This window comes from Syngnathus acus, chromosome 1, assembly GCF_901709675.1.
Source record: "Syngnathus acus chromosome 1, fSynAcu1.2, whole genome shotgun sequence".
Taxonomy (NCBI): Eukaryota; Metazoa; Chordata; class Actinopteri; order Syngnathiformes; family Syngnathidae; genus Syngnathus; species Syngnathus acus.
The window spans coordinates 8865133-8876149 of NC_051087.1; the positions used below are offsets into that span (position 1 = coordinate 8865133).

General features: G+C 40.7%; 1 protein-coding gene across 1 annotated transcript; it reads left to right on the plus strand.

Moving 5' to 3' along the window:
• The first annotated feature begins 410 nt into the window (after nucleotides 1-410).
• On the plus strand, nucleotides 411-8155 carry cusr (Copper-only SOD repeat protein). The gene is made up of 10 exons (XM_037246493.1): nucleotides 411-567; nucleotides 1823-3908; nucleotides 4294-4393; nucleotides 4916-4984; nucleotides 5972-6079; nucleotides 6158-6290; nucleotides 6482-6596; nucleotides 6748-6872; nucleotides 7141-7224; nucleotides 7894-8155. The coding sequence occupies exons 1-10, from the start codon at nucleotides 531-533 to the stop codon at nucleotides 7977-7979; spliced, it is 2943 nt and encodes a 980-aa protein (XP_037102388.1). The 5' UTR covers nucleotides 411-530; the 3' UTR covers nucleotides 7980-8155.
• Nucleotides 8156-11017: the final 2862 nt, after the last annotated feature.

Genomic DNA, 11017 nt, shown 5'->3' on the forward strand with positions numbered 1-11017 from the left:
GATGACGCGTGCTCTGAGAAGTGGAAGGAAAAAATAAATTCCCAAGAACCGTCAGCCAGACACCTCAAATATTCCACAACAACTTTTCTTCTACCTCTATTCATTTGGCCAGAGGAGTGAACGTGAAATGTAAACCAACCCCACCCATCTGAATTATTCCTTTTTTTTCTTTGAAGCATTTTCATGAAGTAACACCAACAATGGCATACTTATGTATATGGTTTATGTGAACAACTGAGCATATGCAAATATCAAATGTCTTCCTATGCTCTCATTTTGCTCTTTGTGGAAGCCACCTCCATCCATACTGACTTGAGCCCTCCCCTATCCTAACCAAGACAGCTGAAACAGCCCTGATAACCAATCACAGGCTGACAAGGACAGATGGCCCAATTATTGAAGTATAAGAGAGCTGTACACTTCTGCAAACCAGTCACGCAGGACACATCTTAGAGAATGCAATTGTGTCACCACAGTTCACACCAAGATACTGCACAGATTTTTCATTTGACTTTTGCCATCCTGCCACTATGTGCCTTCTGATTGCTCTGCTAATTAGCTTCACTGGTGAGTATAAAGTAGCTTTTCCAGAACTGAATGTGCTGTTAGTAGGCTTTTATTTGTAACCTTTAATTGTTTGACTAATTTTTTAATTAGATAACTGAGTGCTTTATTTTGCCCGCAGGATGGTGCATGGAAACAAAAGGGCTTCTAGGTTAAAAAACATTTAAAGTGTCATTCAGATTTGGCTGCTAATTTTTAACTTTTTATAATTTGCAATGCATGCATGTCAATTGTGGAAGTGTGTGTACGTGCTGTGCTCACATGATGAATTTAATGCAATCATTGTATGGAATAATTAAAAAAAATGTTGTCCAGTGACCTGACCCTAGAATGAATAAGTGGAAAAAAACAAATGGACAGATGGTTTATACCAGACAGGCGCAACTGAGTGGAAGACAAAAAATAGGAAATTATTCAAAATTACCTGTCTCTATTATTATGATGCCATTGTGTCTATATTTAGCAAAGATTGTTATTGTACATACATATTTGGGATTATTACGTTATCTTAAATTCTGCCATTTGAGGTATTGCGCTTCTGGTTCAGTGCAATGTTTCAAGCTTTCACTTGGAAAATAATTCCTTCGTAAATAATTCACCGGTCTGACGAGACCATGTCTATTTGATTTTCACTTGTCCTTCATATGTTTTGGTGCAGTTAAATAAAAGATGTGTACAAAAGTCAAAAAGGCCAGCACTAGCTTGTTTTAATTTATTTGTTTCAGAGCAATTGTATTGTAGTGCGGTACAAAAAAAATGCAAGAGCAAAATAAGTTAATCTCTGTATTACCACATTAGTAAGGTGACCTGTGGGGTTTTTAGCAAAACAATATTGGCGTATTTGAAAACTTGGTATACTGTTAATAAGTAGCATTTGTGTTAATATTCTCCCAGTCAATGCATAATTTTTTTGTTAAATGTGTTGAACTTTGAGAATAAATTAAACATTATTACCCTGCAAAATCTGTAAATTAAATGATGACTCGAGTACGGTATGAAAACTATTTTCGGTTTTGCTAGAAGAAATTATTCACGTAGGCTACTTGGAGAAATAACAGCTAGTTGTTAACAAATGATGTTAAAAGTTCATGAAATTATTGACTGAAACGAACAATCTCGGCGGTAGTAAAAAATGGCTCTAATACAAGTACTGTATAATTTCCAGTGAGAATGCTGAACTGATCAAAGATAAAAAAAAAAAAAAAAAGTACTATTATTCCCCAATCAAATGTTTTTGGTGTGGTGTGTTTTCTTTTAGGTTCCGCCTCCAGTGTTCAGTTTCTGGCTCCAATCAACATGGGTGGAGTTTTAGGTCAGGTGCAATTTGACTCAACGTCACAGACTGCCGCTGTCAACGTCACTGGTGCTGGATCATGCGGTACCATCAACCTTTCCCTCACTGAGTTTCCCGTCATGTACGGCCACTTTGTTGATCCGTGCTCAGAGGCAAACATTGGCTCTAGTGTTTTCACATTCACTGCCAATGCCACGTCAGCGGCCAGCTTCAGTGTGTCAAGTCTATTTGATCAGCGCTCAAACCTGGATGATCTATCGCTGACTTTGCAGACCTGCGACAACCGTCGTGTGTGCACAGTTGTAAGTCGCAGTCAAACAGTCTTGACAAGTCAGGCTCGGTTCACTGGAGGGATTGCAGGTAATGTTTACATTCGTCGAAACGCTCAACTAAGCAACTCAAGGCTCCTACTAGATCTTGTTACGATCGGTCAAGTCAATGCATCCTCGACCAACATGACACTCTTTGGCTCAGTAAGCTCAACTGCAAGCTGCGATGTTCTTCTTGGTAGTTTAGATGAATCAGCTTTAACAAATCTGAGTGTCGTCGAGATTGGAACTCCCTTGCAACCTAGGAAATCTCGCCTGGACTTAAGTGACTATGATGACAACACAGCGTTTCTCATCCTTCGCCAAGCTTCAACCTTCATATGTGCTCAAATCTATAATGTACCAGAGAAACAAGTGAGTGCCCAACTTGATATGAAAGGAATACATGGATACATGCGCTTCCGTCAAGCTTCCCCTTTTGATCAGACAGAGGTGAAGATCAGCCTGAGTAACTTGCGGAGCAGGGTGGGTCCTTTTCATGTCCACAATTTTCCTGTTCCTTCAGGCAGGTCATCTTCTTCTAACCTGTGCTCCAATGACAATTTGGGCCCCCATTGGAATCCATTTGGTGTCAACGTAACAGCCCCGACATACCCCAGTGGACCTGGATCGACACATGACCTTTACGAGGTTGGAGACCTCAGTTCCAAGCATATGTCCCTCGCAACTATAAATGAAGTGAATATGACATTTAAAGACTTCAACCTGCCTCTTTTTGGACATAATAGTATTGTTGGCCGATCCATTCTGATTCACCTAACAGATGGTTCCAGGTATGTTTGCGCCAGCATTGGCTATCCCGGTGAGGTCATTGTAGCCAGAGCTACTTTTAGGAGCCCATTGGTTGGTGAAATGTGGCTCACCCAGCTGAAGGACCACCCCCTCTCTGATGTATCCAACTTTTTGATTTTGTCATATGGAAACCCCACAATGGCCTCAACCATAAACCATAACTGGCATATCCATGTGTACCCCATCAGCTCAGAGCGAGACGATGATGAGACACGCTGCAGCACAGCAGGTGGTCATTGGAACCCTTATAATGTTGACACACAAGATAGCAGTTATGGTCTCAACTGTGGCCCATCCAATCCGCTTTCCTGTGAAGTCGGCGACCTTTCCAATAAATACAGTACCCTCAACCTCAGTGCCACAGTTGACGGGGTCGAAGCGAAACATTTCTTCACTGATGTCACTTCGTGGTTGCAAGGCTCAGGCGCTATTGGTCGTTCTCTGGTCATCCATCGGGCGGGAAGAGGAGGGCCAAGGATTGCATGCGCTAATATCACTATGCTGCGTGTACCCAAAGCAAACCTAGGACCTTGGTTTGGCCCTGGCTCATCTACTGGAAATATTCAGTTAAACCAATCTGTCCCCAATGGCCCCACAAATATAGCTGTGTCCTTGTCCAACTTGAATGCCATAGCCGGTGGCTACCACGTTCACATTTTGCCCATCAAACCAAACAGCACAGAACCATGTTCCGCTGCAAATATTAGAGGACACTACAACCCGCTGTCTGTCAACATCACACTGTCCCCTCCACCTGGAAATGGCACTGTTGACCAATATGAGATTGGCGATCTCGGTGGAAAATTTGGGCTGCTGACTGACTTGAATGAATCGCAGGAGATGTATGTCGACGCCAACTTACCACTAACTGGGCCCCACAGCGTCGTGGGAAGATCTATTGTGGTCCACTACAGCAGCAACGGATCAAGGTGAGCACACATGTCGATGGGCGTGTATCCATAAAGGGTTAGGGTTATTCTGAATGAATAAAGGGTGGGGCAGGAAAGGTCGTGCTCCTAAAACAGAAAGAAAGGCTAACTCCCATTGGAAGTAATGGGAGATGATTTTCTTTCTTTTTCACAAAATTCTGGCTCTTGTCATGAATAGGCATTGTGTGTTCAACACAGGCAAACCTGCTGGGATAGAAATAGAGCTTACTTCCCTTTTGAAGGCAGTCAGGTGTAGAGTCCTTTGTAACAGACCCCCCCTTGTTTACATAAGTCTCCATTTATTAAGTCACTCAAAATATTGTGTGAAAAAAAGGCCTTTCACAGACCTTTGATTGATATGCAAAAAAATGCACTTTTTTCACAGACTGCAGTGTGCTGACATATCTGCGGAGAGAAATACAGATGGACAATGGATCCTTGCCATGGCTGTGTTTAATGGTCCTTTAAATGGGACAGTCAGAATGGTAAGCATTGCAAGTCTTCAGCATCTGCTCCCGCAGGTTGGAGCACACTAGTTATGTAGAAAATCTTCACAGTAATCACAAATGTGTGATTTTCAGTCCTCCTTGACAGCTGTAACTTAACATGAGCCAAGCTGCCACAAAAACATGTGAGACTGCATTGTGCCTGTGGTACCGTAGGTTACGCGAGGGAGGTAAAGGATGAAACTCAACAGTTTAAATTGTCATCCATTTCTGGCAGTAAGAATCTAAATGCCCCTATGAAGCGCAAAAGAGAACAGCTGTGCCTGTCAGCTATCCTCCTGAGGCACCATGCTGAGCCCGGCAGCATCTATGGAAAAGAGCCAATAACTTAGTATTTGCATGTGAGGTGATAGCTTGGAGACAATCAAAATGATTTAACATAAAGCACTTCTTTAAATCAGAATTCATTCTGCTTGCAGAGCAAAAAAAAAAATGGGAAGGACAGCAATGATTTCTGTGAATAAGCAATTATTACATCTATCTCTGGTTGATCTCTTCCAGGTCCAGCAAATGTTTCCTGATGGAAGTAGCGGTGATACCACCCTGGAGGTGAATCTACTATCTGCAACTGTAAGTATTGCATACACGTACAGATGTTTTGCTTGTTTGGCTGTTCGCACCACTGCATACGGTGATATTTGAAACTTTGTTTGAAGTAAAAGTGTAGTTTTTACAACATTAAGAATTCAATTGCGACATACAAGTAGGTCAGAAGGATTTATTATGCTGTGCCAAATTAATAAAATGGGTATGGTACATAATCAACATTAAAAATCTTGTTTTGTGCTTTGGTACAATTGTCTGTATTTTTTTTTTTTTTTTTTTTTCTTTCTTTCTTTCTTTGTCAGGCCGAGCATGGTGGTATGTGTAAGTAAAACATTCCATAGAGACAAAATAAGCACTTTTGTTCGACTGTTTGCTGTGACCTGAATACGCTTGCGTAAATGAGAAGCAATGGTTCAGTGGTTTAATTTAATATGCACCATTACAAGCAAGTAAACGAACATCTGATATTTGGCCGTCAGCCCTTCAGCTACATTACTCTGGCTGCATCAATTATCCAGGAGTCCTTCCAACATTTTTACAGACCCCCCCCCCCTCTTTTTTTTAATACTGTAAATGCTGTACTACTGATAACTTAACTCCCCCCATTCCAAGTTAAGACCCTCCCAGTGGTATTATTGCTATACTTTTGTTTGTATGTTTTGATGAGCATATATCATTGCATTGCAACATTTGTAGATTTTGTTTTGATTCCGAGTAGACAAGTATTCTGTAGCAGGATGTTGGTAGTGCAGTGATGTGCAACTTTAGAATATTTTATACTTGTCAAGGACCTGATTTCAAAGGGATAAAGTTAGTTTGAAATGCTCGATGACTAAGAAAGCAATTCCAGAGAAATAGTCTTCCAGATTAAGAATGACAGGTGTTTTTATTGCTAAATACTCATTGAAGGAAATATGCACTCATAACTGGGTGTGTTGTATGTGAGAATTCTCAGGGGAAAAAAAGTGCTTGAGCTTGTTTTGTTTTTTTTGTTTTAATGTCTCTTTGCAGCTGACCGAGGCGTCACTGTTCATATCAAATAACCTTATCGGCGCCACTGATAACAGCCAGTGTAACAATTATCAGGGAACCTATAACCCTTTCAACATGACATCAATGGTAAGACTCGAAAGCTTCAAGTGTGATAGCTAATCTATACTTAACAATGACAAACACGTATATTCATTATTTTTTTAGAGTTCTAGCTGCTCTATTGACTATCCTTTGAGCTGTGTGGTTGGGGAGTTATCTGGAAGACACGGTGCAGTCAGCCTGAGGGAGAGACAGCTCTACACTGACAGCATTATTCAACTTTCTGGGGATCACACAGGTGAGAACTGAGTAATGAGGACCTTCAGTCACGTGCCCATAAGCAACCACTTCATGGCTTTTCTCCACATGCTAATAATTAACTCAGATGTAAACCTAGAGTGTATTTAGAATGAGACGCTATCACTCTGTTTATTTAGGAAAGCGAAAATGCCATGCCCTAAAAATATGTTTGTTATAATATATTCACAGTGGTCAACAGATCTTTAGTGCTGAAGGATGGTGAGGACATCATTGCATGCGCTGACATTTTCCCAGAATCTCCCTTTGCAGACCAGACCTTCCCCAGAGTTACAAACTTCAGCAGGTGAGTGAAAAAATAACATCCACAGTCTATTACTGTAATTTGTATTAGATGTACATGTCATACAGTTTGAACTTTCAACTTCACCTATCATAACCTAGATATTATCACAGCAGTCGAAATGCGTATCGGTAAACCCCGCTCTTTTCCCCAGATATCAATTCCGCAGTCGTGTTGCTACTGTCCTGCAAGTTGAAACGGCAAGAGTGACCATTTTGGGTTCCTCTCCCATGCCTGATGCTGAAGGAAGATGCCAGCGAGTAAGCTACATGATATCAGGTATGCTGTTGTTTTTCATGCAATAAGACAAGTGAATAGCACAAATTAAGTATAGGCTTTTGTTTGAAGTACTAAATTCATTTTGAAATTTGTCCATTATCACAAAAATCTCCCACAAAATACCAAGTTTATTTGCATTCTAATTCTCAAGTCTAGACCTACTCTGATCGTGGACATTTGGACAAATATCGCCTTGCATGAGTTTTAATTCACCAGTAGGGACAGTCTGCTGTCCATTGTGTGACTGAACGTTGTCTTTTCCTCTAAGGTAATGTCAGTGACGAGCTTCTGAGAGCTGTCAAAACCAGTGAACAAATGGGCAACTTCCGAGAGTCAGACGAATGCGACCTCAGTAAGTGTACTTTGCATATATATTCAATATTCAAGTGTAACTCAAATAAATGCTCCATGTGAATACGTGTATGTATGCAGTCCTAAATAGTTTGTGTTCCATGTAAACACCCCTGTAATCCTTACTATGTTCCCAATTGAGGGTGAGAATATTTGAATCATTATGACGTGTGTTTATAAAGCCAGATATTTATCTTTTTTTTAAGCATCATTATTATTTTTACCTGATGTGCTAAAGGAAAGACGGGTCAGCTTTGAAATCAGCACAAAAAAATAATCTAGAAATGTTTACATGCGTCTCTAACGTTTATTAAATTTGTTGACAATAACAAGTATAATTATTATGGTTATTTTTAGTAATGTGACTAGCCCTTGGTGTACCGTACTTTTTGGCCTAAGTCACTTGGAATAAAAAAATATTTTTAATTTGTTGACAATAACAATTATAATAATTGTATCATTATGGTTATTTTTAATAATATGCCTTGGTGTAGCGCACCTTTTGGCCAAAGTTACTTGGAATAGGCTCCTGCTCACCCATAACCCTAATGAGGACTAAAAGTACAGAAAGAAAGAGAAGAAAGAACTGAATTGCTAATAATAGTTTAGATGTGAAGAGATTTCCAAACGTTTAATCCTTTTTGTGAAAAACCTTATCTGATGTTTACAGGGAGTGCGGCCGGAGTCCTGGCACCCAAACACATTGTCGTCGGCTTCTTATTTGTTGTGGGACGTCTACTTCTGGCTACACTTTGAGTGTCATAGGCCACTACCACACCACCGGGTTCATCCACTGAATGTAATTGTACGATGTTCATTTTGTTTTCACTTGTCAATTATTTAACTGGTTCTTTTATCATGTTTATGATAAAAGAACCAGTTAAATAATCCACTGAATGTGTTTATGGAATGAAGTATGGCATAGCATCATGGCCTCATCTGATCTTTTCATAAATCAACAAACTTGATTTTTCATTGCGTATATTTCTCATGTCATTTACACTGTTAACAGTACCGTATTTTCTGCACTATAAGGCGCACCGGATTATAAGGCGCACCTTCAATGAATGGCCCGTTTTAAAAATGTGTCCATATATAAAGCGCACCGGATTAGAAGGCGCCCCTTCAATGAATGGCCCGTTTTAAAACTTTGTCCATATATAAGATATATATACATTTGGCTCGCGGGCCGGACTTTGGACACTCCTGCTGTAGTGGCTCAATGATGGTCCATATATAAGGCGCACCTGATTATACATCGCACTGTCGAGAAAATTGGAGGTTTTTAGGTGCGCCTTATAGTGCGGAAAATACGGTATTTGCTGTTGTTTATTTGAACATTCCTAGACTTCTGTCTTAAAGTATGCACTCTAAATTTTTGTTTGTAAATCGATGTACAGTATACTGAATAAAATCCATGGTTTGTATAGTGAGTCACTCATCTTGAAATAACCATACATGGTGCTTCTCAGTGCTTTAATAGGGTGCTGCAATAATAGGTCAGTTCTGGCCACAACGCATATACCGTAATTTTCGGACTATAAGTCGCGTTTTATTTTCATAGTTTGGGTGGGGGGGCGACTTATAATAAGGAACGCCATATGTGTTTTTTTTCAAAAATCTTCAAAAAAAAAAAGTGAAACCGCGATGTAGCAAGGGATTACTGTAATTTGAATTTCAAGTGACGTCAGCAGCGCGACGCGGCGTGGCGGTTGTTTACATAAAGGACAAAGATTGATCACCAGATGACGAAGGGCCCCACGTACTAGCGGCATCATTAGCGGCTTTGTTTCTAAGTGACACGGCGGACGAAGAGTTTGAAGGATTTAAGGATTTGGAGTGACACAGAAGGTTTGAAAAACTATTATGGCTTTTACCCACGCCCGGTCCTACTCTACGGAGCTCCCTTTCACCTCCGTGGATTGAAGTCGGGGGCCGGCGCTCGGCCGGGTGGCTGTCCAGGGACGGTGGATGGGGCTCGGCCATGGCTTTTACGCACGCCCGGTCCTACTCTACGGAGCTCTCTTTCACCTCCGTGGATGGAAGTCGAGGGCCGGCGCTCGGCCGGGTGGCTGTCCGGGGACGGTGGATGGGGCTCGGTCATGGCTTTTACGCACGCCCGGTCCTATTATATGGATCTCTCTTCCACCTTCGTGGCTGGAAGTCCACGCCGCCACACGCCTGGAAGTTTGTTTTGTTAAATAAAGAGCCGTTTACCAAACCCACGTCTTTCCTTGTACTTTGTTAAGGCTACAATATAGTTATATGCTAGATCTGTGGAATAACGACGAGGCTGACGTCAGGGCTCACGCGCGGCGTTGACAAAGGACGAGGAATTTGATCGATGGATTTAATGATTTAGAGTGCACAGATGGTTTGATAATATTATTGCTTATATAATAGTTATTTGATTTCTAATTTATATATCTTTATATGGGCCTGTGGAATATTTTGAAGTGCAAGCGCCGTCAGCGGCGCGCACCCATTGTTGACAAAGGACGATCGATGGATTTAATGAATTGGAGTGACACAGATGGTTTTATAAACATGTTATTTATCTAATAGTTTTTTCTAAATAACTCTGAATGTTACGTCAGGGCCGTTCTCAGCTCTTCGTTTGTGTTTATGTCACGTTAGCATACCTATCGTTTAGCCTGTTGTTGCTCGTTCATGACTGTTCTTGGTGTTGGATTTTGTCGAATAAATTGCCCCCCCAAAATGCGACTTATACTCCGGAGCGACTTATATATGTTTTTTTTTCACTTTTTTGGGCATTTTATGGCTGATGCGACTTGTACTCCGGAGCGACTCATAGTCCGAAAATTACGGTATGTATAAAATGCTAATGTACGGCCACAGAAAATACTAATTTATTGCTATGAAATTGCTCTTGTTTGGTTACTTGGAAAATGTAGCCATTTGACATTGAATGTATCTTACAGTACACTGAAGCTACCCACTAGAGAAATGTAGCTGAGCTAAATTAAAGCTTCCGCAGTATGTTTTGTATGTAATGTGAAAACACACAAAATGTGTTTCACCAATAACTCCAAATTGAACATGGAGACCTGCAGTGTGAACCTCACCTTTGACTTGACCTGTTTGTATTGTGTGTGTTTTGCAAGGTTTGCATTTTAATGAGTGAAGCCTTGACTGTATATGGTATAATAAACAATGACTTTTGGGAGTTTTCAAGAGTTTGAATTATTTGTGTACGTGTGTGGGCGAATGGCCACCCCTCAGTGAGGTATTTGTTACCCTGGCAACCACACTGAAATATATTCTAACTACGCCCTTGGCAACAACGTCTGGTGTTGCTGAAGTGGTTTTGTGCAAAATGCTGGAAGATGACTGACTGACTCTTAAGCTTCGTAGCAATGACAGCATGGAAACACGAAAGGGCTGCTTTCCTTCATTCCATTTTCGAAGAGCCTTTAAAGCTTGCAGTGATGTTAAAATAGTTTTTGCAGTGTCATTTTGATGTCAAGCAGTGTTAGCAATTACTTCAAAACTTGCCGGTATTTGAGCAATTAGGGCTCTGCAGGAGTCTGTCATTAGTCAACACTAGATAGTGGGAGCATGTTCATTATATTATATTATATTATATCCACCGTGCTCTTAAAGTTTACATTTTCAAAAAGCGTGTGAGGCTGATTTGACCTCTTGACTGTTTCTTTTACCTTTGCATTATATTTTACTGCTTACCGTTGCCTGTATTGTGCAATGTGAGATTTGTCTCCCAATGTAAGTTACATAACATATGATCATTAGTGTTATGATTTTTATTCATATCA